Source organism: Brienomyrus brachyistius, unplaced genomic scaffold (genome assembly GCF_023856365.1).
Source record: "Brienomyrus brachyistius isolate T26 unplaced genomic scaffold, BBRACH_0.4 scaffold56, whole genome shotgun sequence".
Lineage (NCBI taxonomy): Eukaryota > Metazoa > Chordata > Actinopteri > Osteoglossiformes > Mormyridae > Brienomyrus > Brienomyrus brachyistius.
This window is the reverse complement of record NW_026042331.1, coordinates 600,168-619,071: the sequence shown is the minus strand read 5'-3', so window position 1 is coordinate 619,071 and position 18,904 is coordinate 600,168. Positions and strand designations below refer to the sequence as shown.

General features: G+C 38.6%; 1 protein-coding gene across 1 annotated transcript; it reads right to left on the bottom strand.

Moving 5' to 3' along the window:
• Nucleotides 1-1,021: 1,021 nt before the first annotated feature.
• Nucleotides 1,022-16,843, bottom strand: LOC125724475 (death-associated protein kinase 2-like). The gene is made up of 12 exons (XM_049001197.1): nt 16,389-16,843; nt 14,043-14,184; nt 13,723-13,938; nt 12,985-13,123; nt 12,125-12,254; nt 10,358-10,406; nt 6,192-6,218; nt 5,733-5,885; nt 4,585-4,630; nt 4,381-4,470; nt 3,371-3,457; nt 1,022-1,519 (listed from the first exon to the last, which is right to left on the bottom strand). The coding sequence occupies exons 2-12, from the start codon at nt 14,102-14,104 to the stop codon at nt 1,445-1,447; spliced, it is 1,074 nt and encodes a 357-aa protein (XP_048857154.1). The 5' UTR covers nt 14,105-14,184; nt 16,389-16,843; the 3' UTR covers nt 1,022-1,444.
• Between the last annotated feature and the right edge of the window lie 2,061 nt (nt 16,844-18,904).

The following is an 18,904-nucleotide window of genomic DNA, read 5'->3' as shown; positions in this document are numbered from 1 at the left end:
CAAACTGGGACCAAGTGCTGCCATGCAGCGGGCGACACCTCAACACTACACCAACCCTGATCCCCAACAGGCCTGACCCTATTAACTCTCTAACAGTTAACGGTAACAGTGAAAAATTGGGTACATGACTAAAATGTGTATTTTAACTAGCATATTATTGATTTACCATAAGGAAAACATACTTAAAGAATAAAGGGGAAATTCTGTCACATGACAATGCAAAAAGAGTAAGATTTTTGAAGGTTTTTAATTATTAAATAAATAATAAATTTAATACAATTATTTAATAATAATGATAAAAAAAATAAGGGCCAGCGTGTGGGCTAAGCCTTTGTGTCTGTAATCAGCAGATCACCAGTTCAAACTCGGCTTCAATATGTCTGTTGACATTGAGCAAGGCCCTTAACCCCCAACTCCCTGAGTGCTGCGATGGGTGGCAGTCCTTACTCTACAAAGAGCAAGTAGAGGCAGGTGTAAGGACAATTTTCCCACAAGGATTAATAAAGTATCAATTATTATTATATTTTATGGTGAAGTATAGCATTAGTAAGCAGGAATAGGTGACATAATCTATGTAGTTTTCATTAATGTTTTACATTATGTATGTTAGATTTGCAATGAGGACATTGTGAATGATACTTTGCTTGATAATAACGTAAAAATTTTCATGCATATATATACACCAGGGACAGAAAAGGCACCGGTTCGGTGAAATGGTCCACCTGTTGTGCTTAATACCAGCCTAGTTAAATGTGTGGAGAGGGTGTTATCTGAAGGCTGGTTCATACTTCCCAAACGCGTACTAGCGGATGTGTCAGCTCGAACGTTTATGACGCGTTTGATGTCACTGTGCACCTCTGCAGATAAACGCCCGCTGCACTCCAAATTTGTGTCCGTGCAGCTATGCACGTGCATCTCTGGATACACTGCACACAGGGACGGATTATGGGTTGTGTGGGCCCCTGGGCAAAACGTTCGCAATTCAGGTTAATATAGAGACACTTTAAGTACTGCATTCACATACATTTGCACACATTTTATTTTAAATAAATAAAGGGCAGAAAGAACAGAATTATTAAAATAGATTATGGCATTCTTAATGTGTCACAATACTAACAATTATGTTACAACAATTATGTCATAATGTATATTACATAAGGCATGCTAAACTACAATACTCACGTTTATCCAACCTCTCACAATGCCATACATCCTGAAATTGCCAATAACTCATTAGCCACATATCACTGATCACGCTGAAGACATTTGGGAGTAAACTAGTCTAATACATTCTGTAAACTGTGCAGAGAATGTGGCTGATATGAAACACCAGAAAAGCTGGTTTCCTGCTACTTAAACACAAAGTACAGTCACTTCATTTTGGTACATGCCACACCCATCCAAGGAGGACAGCAGTCTTCTCGCAATCTCTCAGTCCCCATGATTATCTGCTGTTGCATCTTTGGAGATTCAGGGAAACTGGCTTGGCCAGTGCCTCCTCCTGGTCACTGTCTGCTTTCTGGGAGGGCGGAAACAAAGCTGAGGCTCAGGGAAGACTGTCTGTCATCTAGCTCACATCCATCCATCCATCCATCCATCTTTAAAGGGTCCTATTATGCTTTTCTCGATTTTCCCCTTCCTTTAGTTTGTTATATTGTTGTATGTGCAAGTAAACACTCTTAGTCTTAAGGTCCAAAGTACACACCAAAGGGAGTAACTGTTCTATAATCTGCCTGAAACACCTCAGTGGAATTCCAGCCCTTACTTCCATGACATGTTAGGTCACCTCATAATAAAATCTTTATTGGTCACCTACCTGCAAGCTTGGCACACCTTCATACAACCCACAGCCTGTACAGCAAGTTTTTCAGACAGGGGCGGAATGTATAGGGCAAGCAGACCAATCTGAGCACAGTTAGGCTCATTGAGGGTAGGAGTTACAGCTCCAACAGGGCATTTCAGACAGAGATTTAGACAGAGTGCATAGAGATGTACAGTATGAGAAACATAATGTGTTTTGGAACATTGAGACATGTAAATCTATTCTAGCAGGCCCCCCAAAATAAAATATGAACAAAGAAAAGCATAATAGGGCTCTTTTAACGACAAATAATCCAGTTCCTCAAAGGCCTATTCTGAGAAGCACAGGACATTAAGGTAGGGTGTAACCTTGAGTGAATGTCAGTCCACATATCGAACATCAAGGTCTTAAAGAGAACCAATGAACTTGTGGCCAGAACAGTACACTGAATCACCTTCGAACCCTGGTTCTCACATGGACTCCTAAGCCCTTTTGGAAGGGATTAGTTTTACCTGAGGTTCAGTATATAGTCTGTGAATTGACTGGCTGATTCAGATGGGATAAGAAATGCATGTAATTTCCCAAAATTTCTAGAGATAGTAGAGATAAAACGAATACCATCTGTTCATGTTAACATCAGAGTTAACTCAAATAGAATACAATTACAACAGAATTTTCACTTTTGGTAGACCTACCCACTTAACATACTAATAAACCACAATAAAAAGAGAACTTTTTCATCTCAAGCATACAGTAGCTTACAAATGAGTGTACTCAGCACTCGATTACTTGCTGACTGCTTTATCCTTTTTTCTTCCAGGGTGTGACAGGGTGTTTTTGTAAGGAAATAACCAAATTTTCTTTGATTTCTGTCGTCCTTGAAGTTGCCAATTCCTGACAGTAATGGTCAGCTAGCTAAGTAAGGAGCACAAGTGAAAATTCAAATTCGCTGCCAATAAAAGTGGGGGTGACAGGGGTACAGCAATTACAGAGCAGTCGCAGGTCACCTGCTTGTCAAAAAGTGAAGGATTTACATAGACTCTAATTTGGCCAGCACCCTGCACCCAGGAAGTATCAAACAGAAATTAACTAAGGATTGGAATCAATTCTTCCTTAATGAATGCTGACAGACTATGAGGTGCAATGTACAAGTAAACTAATTATATTTTATAATTATTTCACATTATCTAATTCATTTATGTTGTACATATTGTAGACTTTCTACGATAGATATTTGGAGGGGGGCAGCGCCCCAGCGTCCTACATTAACGAACCTCCACTGGAGTCGCTCCTGAATTTTTACTCTGGAGGCTTGTAATAATTACAGGCATGGCAGATTCGGACTGGATTAAAATTACGGACATCACTGATAATTGCTTCAATTCCATTATACTCCAAGAAAAAGCTAACACTTATTCTTCATTTATTCTTTCATGTTATTCTGTTCCAACCACTTACTGAGAGGGATCCTGAGAAGACAAAGTATTTCAGATGAGATGTATTTTAGGAATGATTCTGCACAAATAATTTAGAGCTCATACTACCATCTCCTCCATAACAAATTCTCACCTGCTCCCAGTATCCCTGAGCTGCCTTCTGGCGTAAAGAATGTAGCTGGTTTAGGCGGTAACATATCAACACCATGTTATAGGACAGCTGTACAGGCAGAAAACAAATGAAAAGACAGGAAGATGTATGAATAAGCAGTCGTATATGAATAGTATCTGAAAGAAACACTAGAAATTTATATATGTGACATTAAAAAGTCTTAAGCAGACAAAGAAAATGACGTGCTCATACAAAACTATGACATTATGTCTGTCAAAGTGTGTCAGCTTTGACAGACTTCTTCTATAGTCACCTCAATATTTACAGTAACTGCCCAATACATGCATGTATTTTTTGACTCAATCACTACCCCACCTCATATGGATAATTAATGCTTCATTGACTATTTAAACTAATTAAAGTTAATGAATACATGTAATAGCTGGGGTGCCTCTGAAGCCATCTTCTTCTAGCCATTCAACTAGATATCAGTAACTTTTTAGAGAACAAAGGATATACTTGTGAGTTTCTGTTGTGCCACTTCTAATTTTCATATGTTCATATGTAGTGTTAAATTGTGTTTTTTGTTCCGAGCACATATTCCCTTATTACTCAGATAAACAGCTTTAAACATTTCCTGTGACTGCCTAAGACAGGGGTGTCAATCTTATCCAGAAAGGGCTGTTACAGTATGTGTGTTGGTTTTTGCTGCAACTCCACAATTAGATAACTAATTGGAGGACTGATTGGCTGAAGAGTCCTCACACCTGGGTGTGAACAGCTGACCTAAAGGTAATTCCAAAAACCTGCATATACACTGATGGATAAAATTGGCCACCTATGGCCGAAGACTTTTCCACAGCATTGTATGTGTCACACTGCATTATACAAAATGTCACTAGATGGCACAATTTTACCTAATCACTGGGCTTCATCCTTGCAGTTAAGTTAATGAAGCAAGTATAAAATAAAAAGCAGCCTCTTTTTCATTCATTTTTTAAATGGTCATATGTGCTGATGGCTATCCTCACCTTCCACTTCCTCTTGGCATTGAATTTCTTGAAGTTCTTCATGTTGATGGAAGAACGTTTTCTTATTTTTTGCTGTGCCCTTGAGAGAGGCTATGGAGTGACAGATGAAAAGTGTAAGAAGAGCAGAAATGGGTATGGTATTGATTTCATTAACCACTGAATTCCTCCTCTAGCTTCTCCTTCCCTACAGCCACCCATGCTCACCTTGATCCAGGGGTGTTGAAGACACTCTTCAGTAGTCATCCTCCCACTGTACAAACACACACTAAAAATTAGTTTCCTTGTAACATTAATAGAAATTTACCTTGGTGTTTGGCAAGTTTTTCTTTACAACAAGACAGATATGCATACAAACATCTTGCATATGCATACACACTCAGTTTCTCTACTACCAGAAGTCTATCCCAGGAAATACAGGGCAGAAGACAGCAGAACAGCTTGGGCAAGATTCCAGTCTGTTACAGGACACACACACTCTCACACATGTTGGTGTACCCATCTAAATGGGGACCTTCGTTCATTTGTATGGGAAAAACCCTAAGCCCAATTATGCCACCCTTAACCCCTACCCAGCCCAAACCTTTTGACATTTTTGATTGCATTCACAGATTTTTGTGAAATTGAGGTCTTCCAAATAGCAACACGAAAAATGTGCCAAAAAGTAAGGAAATTTCAGGTTTTGCCACACATTTTCCTCCCCAAAAGTGATCTGTGCAACACACACGCACACACACATACACACACAAAACAAAATGGGCAATTTAGAGACACTAGTTTACCTAACTGCATGTACTTGGACTGTGAGGGAATCCTACAGTGCACATCACAGACATGAAAACTCCATGCACACAATGTCATTTAGCGCTCGTTTGATCCTCCTGTGTGCCACGCCCCCCTCTCTACCTCCTGTGGAATTCCTGTGTTCCCAGCGGTTCCTCGTCTTGTCAATTACTGTTGTTGCGTATTTAAGTCCGTGTATGTGTGTGTTTGGTAGTCCAGTCATTAACGTCGTAACGGTCTAATGTAGAGCACTCTTTTTTTCCTACTTGTCTTGCCTCAAATAAATCTCCTGTTTACCCCGACCTGTGGGCTCTTGCTCCTGTTTCCCTGCCCCGTGCACCACAGTTCATGACACATAGAAGTGGGGATAGGATTCAAACTCCCCGGTCCGAGGCAACAGTAGTACCCAGTGAGCCGCCAGGTACTAATTAACACAAATGAATTTGTATTCTGAGTATATAATTAGGAACCAATATGCATAATTAGATGGGATAAAGCCTAGAACCAAGTTGTGAGACTGCTCCACAAACTACTCCATCATCCATGATGACTCAGGAAAAAAATGTAATTACCTCTGATCATTCACCAGCAGATTCTTGATAAATTCCTTAGCATTTTCACTGGTGTCTGGAAAATATCTGTCCTCAATTTCATAGTTCATTGTTACAATGTTCTTTAATGTCTCCTCATCTGTATCTCCTTGGAAGGGGGACATACCACTCAGCCTGTCGAAGAGGAAATGCCGTGACAGTGAAGTGAAATACATAGACATTAAAACCCATTTTGTAGCAGGTTACATGATTGAAGAAGAAATAACCAATTCTCCAACCACTGTGGAGTACAAGGTTGCCAAATGACCCAAGTCCCATTGTCAAATTGCAAAGAATTCACAGAACAGCCTTTCCATTAGCATAACCTACATTATTATGGTTCTTATAAAACTAAATTTTTGAAGCAGACTCTAAATTTGTAACATATTTGTAAGTTTTGTTTTTAAAAAAAAGTTCAAAGACCTTTTTTTCCATACTCACAGTATGTAGGTTATAACACCAATACTCCTGTAAACAGATAAATAGTTTCAGTTCAATCCTATGCAGTGCACTGAAAAAATTATTCATCATTTTCCTAGCATTTTTCTACCTCAGAAATTGCAATGTGTTAAACTGCGATAAACTGTAATGCACACAACATACTAACAACATTCACAGGGTTATAGATTAGATTAAAACAAAGTAGAAGCTAAACAAAAGGAGATAAGTCTTTATTGCATATATAATTATAATCTTAAAAAGGGCCAACACAAATTATGCAAAAATACATTGTAACTGCTTTGCTCTTGATTAGTAAAAAGCTGTAATGTACCACACAGACAATATCTGGATTGGGTTATTTCTACAAACTTTGGTAACGGTTATCAATGAAAAAAACTGTAGGAGCCAACAAGAGCTTGTGAGAAACAGCTTAGCCCTTCAGAAAGTCACCATATAGCCTAAAAGTGAGTTCTTCATCTTTTCCCCAACTATGATTCTGCAATATTCCCTTCTTTTAACTCTTTAAATAAGAACATAAGAACATAAGAACTATAAAAACGAGAGGAGGCCATTCGGCCCATCAAGCTCGCTTGGGGAGAACTAAACTAATAGCTCAGAGTCGTTAAAATCTTATCTAGCTCTGATTTAAAGGAACCCAAGGATTCAGCTTGCACTACATTATCAGGAAGGCTATTCCATACTCTGACTACACGCTGTGTAAAGAAGTGCTTCCTTAAATCCAGCTTGAAATGTTCTCCCGCTAATTTCCACCTATGGCCACGAGTTCGTGTATTTAAACTAATGCTGAAGTAACTATTTGGTTGAACAGCATACAAACCTGTTAGAATCTTATATACTTGGATCATGTCCCCCCTCAGTCTCCTTTGCGTGAGACTGAACAGATTTAGCTCAAGTAACCGTTCCTCGTATGACATTCCTCTAAGACCAGGAATCATTTCTGTGGCCCTACGCTGCACCTTTTCTAAGGCCACAATGTCCTTTTTAAGATATGGTGACCAAACCTGCACACAATATTCTAGGTGAGGTCTCACCAAGGAATTGTATAATCTTAGCATTACCTCCCTGGACTTAAACTCCACACACCTGGAGATATACCCCAACATCCTATTGGCCTTTTTTATTGCTTCCCCACACTGGCGAGAATGGGACATGGAAGCATCAACATACACACCAAGGTCTTTCTCATGATCAGCTACCTTTATTTCAGTGACACCCATGAAATACCTGTACTTTATATTTCTGCTCCCTAGATGGAGTACCTTACATTTATCGACGTTAAATTTCATCTGCCAGGTATCGGCCCAGTCACTAATTAAATCAAGATCCCGCTGTAGCTGCTGAGCCGCTAATTCAGTATCTGCTACACCACCCACCTTGGTGTCATCTGCAAATTTCACCAGTTTACTGTATATATTGGTATCCATATCATTTATGTAAATTAGGAACAATAGTGGTCCTAAAATCGAACCCTGCGGTACCCCACTATGAACGCAGGCCCACTGTGACATTGTGCCTCTTATAACTACTCGCTGTTTCCTATCTGTTAACCAGTTATCAATCCAGGTCGCTACGGTACCTAAAATACCTGTCGCTTTGAGTTTAAGTAGGAGCCTCCTGTGGGTGACAACATCAAAAGCCTTTTGGAAATCTAAGTAGATGACATCATAGGCCTTCTTATCATCAACTTCCTGAGTAGCTTCCTCAAAAAACTACCAGGTAATCTACCATTTTCTCTTTGATTATAGCCTCCATAACTTTACCAGTTATACAAGTTAGACTGATTGGCCTATAGTTAGACAAATTACTTCTATCCCCTTTTTTGAAAATGGGCGTTATGAAGGCGTGCTTCCAATCAGAAGGTACCACACCTTCAGATAAGGATTTTTGAAACAGTAAAGTTAAGGGTCGGCAAATAATATCCCTCATCTCTTTTAACACTATAGGTAAGATGCCATCAGGGCCCTGTGATTTATTTATTTTGAGCTTAGCTAGGCTTTGCAAAACATCTGCTTCAGTTATATATATATATTAGCTATAGACGATGCTGGATAGGTAATAACTGGTAAATTACTAAGGTCCTCAACAGTGAATACCCGTGCAAAACTATCATTGAACTCATTTACTATATCAATGTCGTTTACTATTATAAGACCCTTACTATCCTGCAGATTAGTAATTTCAGGTTTTAGAGCTCTTTTAGAGTTAAAATACTGGAAGAAACTTTTAACGTCATCCTTAGCTTCCAATGCAACCATCCTTTCGACATTTCTTTTAGCTCGTCTAATATCATTTTTTAACTCAGCCTGTAGACTTAGATATTTCTGCTTAATTCTGTCATCATCAGTTATTTTCCATTGCTGGAACAAAGCCCTTTTCCTCCTTACTTTATACTTTATTTCCCTAGTAAACCACCTAGGTTGCAATTTCCTAGATTTATTCTTGCTGGAAACAGGTATGAAGTCCTCTTGCACTTGCAATAATGTGCTTTTAAAAAAATTCGCAGGCCTCTTCAACAGTTTTGTTATTTAACTCCATCCAGTTCACAGTTTCTAGTTTTAGTCTCATACACTTAAAGTCAGCCTTCCTAACATTATATATTTTTGATTTGGACTTAGCTCTTCGAACACTAAACTTAACCTCAAATTTGACCATGTTATGATCGCTACTGTCAAGTGGTTCTAAAACGTCTAATTCACCAATCCTGTCCTGGTTATTAGAGAGAACAAGATCAAGAATGGCATCTCCCCTGGTAGGGGTGTTAACAAACTGAGTAAAAAAAACAATCCTGTACTAATTCCACCATCTCCAGTTCATTTTCTGAAGAGCCAGTGACAATGTCCCACTGCATTCCTGGTAGATTAAAATCACCCATAACTACCACATCATTTTTATTGCTCATAGTCCTAATATCACTGTATAACAATCTGCTTTCCTCAACAGCTATATTAGGTGTTCTGTAACAAACACCGACAATTAGGCTATTTGAGTTTTTAGTATCTAATTTTACCCATATTGCTTCCGTAGTTTTATTTATATCAGTAAGTTCCCTTGCCTGCAAGTTTTCCTTTACATATACTGCAACACCACCTCCCTTTTTTCCTATACGATCCTTACGGAACAACGTGGAACCATCCATATTATATTCTTGTCCATCCTTTTCACTCAACCACGTTTCAGTTATTCCTATAATATCATAAGAGTCCGATGAGATAAAAGCCTCTAAATCATGAATTTTATTCCTAATACTCCTGGCGTTTAAATACAGACAACAAAGGGTAGCCCTATTACGGTGCCCACTTACAATATGATTATTTGTGGCTTTCTGTGATAGAAAGCCTGTTGTATCCTCTATATATTTAACCCGAAAAGCTCTAAACCAAAGGTTTGCATATGCAAAGAGGAAATTTCCAGCGGCAGAAATGACCTTGAAAGACATTTACTTTCCAAATACAACAAATGTGGCTTACAAGCTATTATCTACCAAATCCAAACCATTTCTGCTTATCTGAAATTATAATGCAAGTAGGCTACTTTATTGTTATATGAACTGCAACTGTATTTTGTTGATGATATAAATAATAAATTCTCATAAAATTAACATGGAAGTTTATCACTGATGTGAACACAATGACATGATTCAGAACCCACAGTCTGTGTGCTTGTGTCCATAAACGACTTGCAAAATTTAAAAACCTTTATTCAAGATCTGGGCTTGACTGAACAAAACACCTGCAGCAGTTTGATAAACGGCCACTACACCTTCTATGGGGTCAATAACCCAAGCAAAGTATCAGGTTTATATATATATATATATATAAACACACATATACATATACATATATATATAAATATATATACATACATACAGATACATATACATATATATATATGGTTTGCAATATATACACACACACACACACACACCTAATTCAACAAACCTACACATCACTGGGAGTTGATATTTTTCAATGTCTATTTAGGTGTCTTATGTGAATTTCAATCTTGATGTCATTATACAATATCCCACTAAGTAAATGCTGGAGAAGGAATGTGCAGCCTCAGCAAGATAAACACATATGACAAATTTGGACAATAGGACATTTCTGCAGCAAGAGTTTTATGGACAGGGAGACATAGCAACTTACCACATGTCTGTTGCTGAACTCAAGGGCTCATAGCGAATCACCTCTGGTGCTGAAGGAAGAGAGACAAGATGTGTGGAGGCCAAAGGAATAATGCAGGTGAACAAAATAGCATCTAAAGGCAGACTTTATAGAACCTGTAGATGAGTTCACATATAATAAGTAAATGTCAGGAGCTGACTGCACAAAACACCCTAAGTTAAGATTTTCTAGTCCGAGTTAAGGTTTCCTTAAAATAAACTCCGTTGCACAAAACACCCTTAAGTCTTCTCCTTAAGATTTTCTTAAAATGTCACTTAAGCATTTAAGTTATTTCCACTTATCCTGGTCTTGTACTCAAGGAATCTCTTAACAGCAGCACAAAAGACCAAAGTCAGGAAAAAGACTGTATCTTAACTGCAACATGGCTGAGCTTATAGTGATAAATGAAGCAAATGAACACATGCTGAGAAGAGTGTCCTGTGACTGGGAGTACCCAATGAATATGATTAATGATATTTTAATGTTTTGAGGTAAAAATGTAATAATTCTATGGGTAGTTTTCCCAGCCCAGGGATTCCCAGAGTCTGGGGTTGCGGGATGATATTTCATACGTGAAAAAAAAATCCCATTTTAACTGAAACTGCAACTGGTCGATCACAATGAATCTACAAAGGGCTCCTCGATCGGCAGAATATATGGAACTTGGTAGCTCATACTATAATAAAGGTTGGTGACCACTAATACAAACATAGCAGGAGTCTCGATTCTCTGGCATTGTTGTTATGTGGTCATGGAATGAAAAGTTTGGGGACTCACTGGTGGATTTAGGTATGGGCAATGGGGTGGCATGGGGTGCCCACACAAGAAAAGACAATCAATCAGAATGGTGACATTTGCACATCAGTTTCCTATCACTCCTTTGCACATCACATCAATGATGATACAATGATGACCCACTGTGTAGGTCAATTAACCTTGTCAGAGTGGGTGCCCTGATTCTAGTTTGTGAGCTAGACAGGCTACCACTGAGAAGTACGAGATGTTGGGGGGTGGGCTGACCAAATCAGGAGCCGGGAAATCTATCAAGTAGCACACCTTTAACTCTGTACAGTACTAATATAATTAGTAAAATCAGTCAAACTACAAAATGCTACCAAATAAACCACAATTTATTCATAATACTGTATATAGTTTCATTGACATATTGTTGCATTTTTTTTCTAGTTTTTGGGCACACTATTATTGTTGCTGGGGGTTGGGGGGACCTGAAGGGGGTGTTCACCCAGGGCGCCATGCAAGCTAGAACCACCACTGTCCAATGTCCTACCAGACGCAAGCCTTCATTTCATGTAGAATGAACCCAGAAAACAGCTGAAGCCCTAATCTCCTAATAATGTAGGCAATTATGAGAATACAGCAGTACATTGTATTACGACTTTGTACACGTTTCCTTCCTGCCTCAACATGACCACTGAAACACTGTCAGTTTTCCAAATTTAAAATTGTTCCAAAACATAGCTGCTAATATAAACCCCTAATATATATGATAGATAGATAGATAGATAGACAGACAGACAGACAGACAGACAAACAGAGACGAATAGACAGACAGACAGATAGATAGATACTTTATTAATTATTAAGGACATTTAGAAATACTCAATACTCAATAAAAATAGTCAATACTACTATTCACCAGAACAGCAAGGGCTCAGAATCCAGAATGTAATACACTCAGAGAGGTCAATAGCTGACACTAATGCACCATGCAGAGTCAGTAATACTTACCAATGTACTGAGGTGTACCACAACTGCTCCTGTACCCCACTCCTGGTGTAAGGTACTGAGCAAGCCCAAAATCGATTATCTTGATTTGGGGGAAAGGTACCTTTTTGTCTGATAACATGATGTTTTCAGGCTGAATATGCATAAAACCAAAATGGGTGATAAATTATATACAATTTGAAAATACAGCATACACTGTGAATCTTTTTTGGTTGTGTCAATTAATTTAAGCCACTAGTGAATCAAACTTCTGGGAATTAGTTTTTGAGTCTGTTCTGTTAGGTGTTTGATGTGTTACTTTAGTGGAATGAATAACCAGGGAAATCAACATTTCCAATGGAATAAGCTCAACCCTGCTGACAGCAAACACAAACACAATGCCTGAATAAAGTCAGTGTATACAGTGCGTCAGGCACAAGGTAGTACTTTGACGCAAAGCTCCACTCCCTAGGGCTTGGTGACTACAGGGCACTTGAGTGAAAAGACAGGAAAGAATGCCAAGGAATGAACAACGTTGCTGAATGTAACTGAGGGGACAGTGTCATGTCACATAGATTACAGTGTAGAATGTAACTGAGTGGACAGTGCCATGTCACGTAGATTACCATGTAACTGAGATGACGGTGTCATGTTGCATAGATTATAGCATAGCATGTAACTAAGATGACAGTGTCATGTTGCATAGATTATAGTGTAGAATGTAACTGAAGGGAGACTGCATATATAACATTGTTGAATGAACTTTAAGTGAAAGTGCCATGTCACATAAATCAGAGTGCAGAATGTGTAGAATGAGCATGATGACAGTAACTATAAATTAATTTTAGACTAGAGTGAACAATATATCTGAGCTGAAGTACTACCTTGAGATCAAAGTGCACGATCTGCTTGCTGTGCATGTACTTGACTCCCTGTAGGATTTGCTTGATGAATACGATGGCCTCACTTTCCAAAAGATGCTCCTTCTCAGCTATAAAGTCAAATAGCTCTCCCCCAGTAATTCTGCAGAGAGGAAGAGCAGAGCAGATGAGGATAAGAAAACGGTCTTCACTGTGTATAAGGTGAATTGTTCCTCAATTTCAGATGGATGCTGTAGCAGCATGTCATTCAGACTGACTTCCTGCATGTTTTCACTTGGTCTTTTACAAAGCTTCTACACAGTCTAAATAAGACCAGCCAAAGATTAACACTCATGGTTAAATGGTTGATTTGCTGCAAGCTTCAGCAAGTTAAAAATAAAACTTGTACCTTTAACAAATTATTTATTGACAAGGTGCAACTGATTCCTGTAACAGGTTGGCACAAAACTGCTTCTTGTATCATTCCTACAAGCTGAACCACACTGACAGGTAATTTATTTTTGCCCAGTTATTACAATTAGTTTTCAGTCTGTGCCTACTCCATGATGACAATACCACAAACTACAGGAATTGTTTAAATAGCAAGCTAGAAGTGTTCAATTAATCTGTAACACATAATGAGGGCCTACTCCAGCATGTGTACAGAAGCTGAGGACATTCATTAAAACTCAGCATAGGTCCAGGCAGCTACAATGGGATTCCATGTCCCTTCCACTTCCCCTAAGCTCATGCTTTACTCACAGCTCCATGATGAGCACCAGCTCTCCTGCTCCCTCAAACACATCCCACAAGGCCATGATATTCTCATGCTGCAGGGCCTGTAGAATTCCCACTTCCTCTTCCACCCTCCTCCTGTCCAGCCCTGGGCCACTGTCATTTTTCACCTTCAGAAATTTTCCCGCCCAGTGAGTCCCAGAGGACCGGTCTCGCACATCCCGAACCTGCCCAAAGTTTCCACTGTCACAACACAAAAACAGAGTGCAATAAAGAGATGATCAATGAAGCAGTGACTGAACAGTAACAATGAGAAATTGCAATGGATGCTATGATCATTTGCTCACCTGCCAATCACTTTACCAATTTCATAGAAATCTTCCACATTCTCCAGTCTGAAGACCGACATGCTGATCTTTTGTTCTTAGTGTCCTCCTTACTTTATGATCATTCACTGTCCTCCCATGCTACACCAGTGTGCTTCCATGCCTGAAAATCAGCACCAGAATCTGAGCAATTACATTAAAATCACTACATTATACAAAATTCTACATAAAGCAACATTTTGGTTATTGAGTAATATAAGTTGACAGCTTATATAACAGGATATTTTACTGCACATACAAAATGATGGTATGATTAAGAAACAGGCTAAAGAAAAGCTGTTAAATAATGATTCAATAAATCATATCTAAGACCTCAAAGGGAAAAATGGGAAAATGCTCCAGCACTGAGGCTACCCTTGCTCTCAGAAACAATCCTCTTCCAAGCTACAACAGATCTGTAAGACAACAGCTTCAGAAGTCCTTATTTCAGCTTGCTCTGTACCCAGCATACTCGGTTCACCTATTTCCGGTGAACACACAGAGTAACAAATGTATGATCCCTTAAAGTGCATAATAATCTGCTCTAAATTCCCCTTCACTGATCACCTGAACACAGGGTTTTTAGAAGTAATAATCCATAGATCTTCCAATCATCCAAAAGTTATAAAAGAGCCTGGAACCCATCCCGGAAAATATATGACACAGGGAAGGGGAACACCCTGGGCGGCATATGGAGGAACACACAATGTATGAGCAATTTAGACACATTGCTGACTTAGGGAGAAGCCCAGAGTACCTAGAGGAAACCCATCACAAAATTGGGAAAACATGTAAACTTCACTTACACTGAATAGGGCCAGGATTAAAAACCCTGGGGATTAGAACGAAGAGCTAGAACTTTTTGGTGGTGTGTTAGCACAGCAAATACTGTCTCCAAGGTTTTGAATTTGAATTCAGCTATGGCAATCCATGTATAGAGTTTGCATGTATATTTTCTCAAATACACCAGTTTCCTCCATAAGTCCAAAATGTATATATTTATGTTAAATGGAATAGTAAATTTCTTTTAATATGTGGGCATTTATCCTATTTGGGCCCTATGTACCAGAAGTAGCACAGCAATGGTCGCAATTTGACAAGTGCTTAAAAATGAAAGCCAAGAGCATAGAAGAGTGTTTGATGTTGATCGTACAACTTAATAATTTTAATTCAAATGTCTATTTATTAGGGAGGGACAAATGAAGAAAAAATAAATATTGGAGGATACAACTTCCATCTCCCATATCCTGTGTCCCTATACCAATCCTATCCGCAAAGAGCCGGTGTGTATGCATGTTCTTGGGGTAACCTTTAGGTCATATGTTCAAAGCCAGGTGTGAGGACACCTTAGCCAATCAGTCCGCTAATTAGTAATCTAATTAGAGAGTTGTAGCGAAAACCCGCATACACACCGTCGCTTTGCGGATAACATTGCCCACCCCTGCCCTATACAAAGCTCTCAAACCTGTATTAAATAGTAATTTACAAATTTCCTTATTTCCACCCTTTACCTGGCTGGTTTCTGGTTATCCCCAAAGTCCCCTGCTTCAACTTATTATTGTGTACTGCTATCTTAGAAAGTTTGAACCTGAAAGCAACCAGCCATTTAGCCTTCTGTCAGCAGAACCAAGATAAAACCAGGATTTAAAAATACAGATTTGTTTGAAAATATAGTGCAGTCTCTTTTTTCCACGGCTGTATATCATAGACTGCTTAACTATACGTTCCTAAACAGGTTTTTCCTAGGTCCACCAACATTCCAATGGCAGTAAAAATGAAGAGAAGCTGTAGTATGTAGACTAATAATCACCTGCAGATACTGAAACTATTTTATCGCTTTATTGAGTATGTAAGCCGTACCCATCATCCAAAGCATGCGCTAAATCTGGGTAAATGACCATTTCATATTTTCACAGATTCTTCTTGAGTATATAATTTATTAACTAGTTTTGCTTCTTTAATTTCACTAATATTTTTGCAGTTTATAAATTTGACGATAAATGGACAGTGAACCAAGCACGGATGTCCCAAAACTAGTATTGTAAAATAATACATATACGATGTCGCAAATAATGTGACGATGTCGCATTTTGAAATGGCTTTCTATCGATTTTTTTCTTCCCTGTCGGAACCTCTGAGTTAAAACATAGTAAACTGCCTGGTTCACATTTACATAAATTACAAATATATAATTAACTGCAACCACCATAGAACAGAAAACTGAACATAATTTTTCCTTTTGAAGTTGCTTAATGGATACTAGTTAATCATATTTTAAAATAAAAGTATGAAACAACTAGACTGGATGGAAATAACGAAAGAACTCACCTTTGAAAATACGAGTGTGGGAGGTAATTTAAAATTAATCCGTCGTATAAAAAAAAATCGTTTTCCTAGTATGTACAAGTGCCACCTGCGAACTACTCTTTCAGGCGCAGCGACAAGGAGTTAAGTGCGCACCTTTAAAATAAACTCCGCCCGTTTCCTGTAGAATTTGCCTGGTATGTCATTTGTTCTAAGTTACATTCCTTTCAGTTACATATCAGCAAATAATAGTAACCACATAGCAACGTGACACAGCAACCACTTACAGACTGAACGTTAAACCTGGAAGTCGATGAAAAGCAAATGTTCCCATATAAGGTAATGTAGGCATGTTTCTGTGTCACTCCGACTTTACGTGTTACTTCCACATACTTCACTGGACATGACGCTGATTAACCTGAATCATGAGAGGAACGGAGATTTACTTTTAACTAGATCTTACGTCTAAAGAAATACATTACACCGGAGCGCGCGCGCACACACACATGCCTGAATACAGGCTGTAAATTAATAATAAATATTTACAAATCCAAATAAAAACAATAAATTGTTATATTATATAATTATTATTATATAAATCGTATTATGGATTACAGGCATTACAGATAAACACTAAGTCATTGTATCTATTCTAACTTTATTGTAGAAGTGTGTAAGAGTTATGTTACTATGACACCTGACATGTGCTTTTGTGGTCAATTTGACTCCAGGGTAAGCGTGAGAATTAAGACAGGAAAGTGTATTATACATACAACGTAACTTTCAAAAGTCTTAAATTTTCCCAACTTTAGGATAACTACGTAGCTCCTGGCATAACGATAAAAGTTTTACTACAGTCCTCTAAGCTTTACTGCAGTAGTCCCCCATATCCCCATATCTGCGGCTGATACAATCCGCGGAGGTGCTGTAACTTAATTTTCAACGAAACCAATCATATGTTAGGGTTGATTTATAAGAGGCCCACTGAATTTGATAGACGACTTCAGATTATTTTAATGGATGCTTGTATCATTTAAATGTATTTTGAATAATCGTTTAAACTATCCATCCATTTTCCAAACCGCTTATCCTATTGGGTCGCGGGGAGTCCGGAGCCTATCCCGGAATCAATGGGCACGAGGCAGGGAACAACCCAGGATGGGGGGCCAGCCCATCGCAGGGCACACTCACACACGCACACCTACGGGCAATTCAGCAACTCCAATTAGCCTCAGCATGTTTTTGGACTGTGGGGGGAAACCGGAGTTACCCGGAGGAAACCCCACGACGACACGGGGAGAACATGCAAACTCCGCACACATGTGACCCAGGCGGAGACTCGATCCCAGAGGTGTGAGGCGACAGTGCTAACCACTGCACCACCATGCCGCCCCCTCGTTTAAACTAAATTAATTTATTTAATGTAAATGAGATTTATAAAAAATCACTTAATTAAAAATGTTAAAAGACCATTTAAATAGCATTCATATATTTTATATTGTCACAAAAAATCCTCCACACCACACAGTCCTAGTCCAATAGCGCAAAAGATACGAGGTCGAGCACCCTCGCGATATCTTTAGCGATACAGTTGGTGTGTAGAATTAGGTAGAAAAATAGCTCCTACATAAAACTATCCACTATAAAGTCAGTGGATTATCTTGAGTAACTGGGTAATGATAGCTGCTCAATTTTTCAAATTTATTTTTCTGGCGCTTTAATTACCACAGAAGAAATGCAAAAACTAGACAAAACCACCTAGACGGACATATGTTTTATAGGGGCTTTAGTACTATCTTCTTTTAGTTTTGGGGTGAACTGCCCCTCTAGTCTGATTTTTCATTTCAAAAAGCACCAGCAGGTCTACTAAACCCATTTTCAAATTATTTTCACTTTCTCACAAGTCACATGGAATTCCAAAAATAGGAAGATTCTATTGTAAATACACCAAACAAATGAATTATCTGCATCCCATACAGAAGTCATATAGACAATATATACTGGAATTTCTTACCTTTGTATTAGTTTGATATCCAATACTTCAGAGCAGCAAACTTTGGTCAGCAGGCTAGCCTGAGATTTTCAATTTGAGACAAGTCTACACACGCATTTAGATGTAAGAGTTTTATTACTTTGTAAAGTCTGTAGGGTTTGCCAACTACCAACACTTGATATAGCTAATTAAGTTCATAACAGATTTGCTGTAAGATTCATTTCAGTCAGAAAGCATGAGTGTCATGCCAGATGAGTGAGTGTTGGCAATCCTGGTTCTTCTTTACAGCACATCGATTTATACCTCGATAGGTGCTTATGAGTGTGTACGTTAACTTTAAAAGTAAACCATGATCTGGTAAATGGAATGGAAGCATGTCAGTATAGAGAATAGTAAGCAGCAGGCAGTGTAGCCAGCTTGGTAGCTAACTAGGGTGGTGACAATTGTCAAATGATGGCCTGATTGGCAAATGTCAGATTACACATCCTAAAATAGCTAGCTGGCATTGGAATAAGCAATGCAATTTAACATAAGCAGGGCTGGAAAT

Excerpts from the sequence above, each read along its gene's own strand:
- LOC125724475 (XM_049001197.1), bottom strand. The coding sequence starts at position 14,104 with ATGTCGGTCTTCAGACTGGAGAATGTGGAAGATTTCTATGAAATTGGT. Across the intron at positions 5,886-6,191 it reads GGTGTTATAACCTACATACT|GCTGAGTGGTATGTCCCCCT; the intron begins GTGAGTATGGAA and ends CCTCTTCGACAG. Across the intron at positions 3,458-4,380 it reads ATGCCAAGAGGAAGTGGAAG|CTGTCCTATAACATGGTGTT; the intron begins GTGAGGATAGCC and ends CTGCCTGTACAG.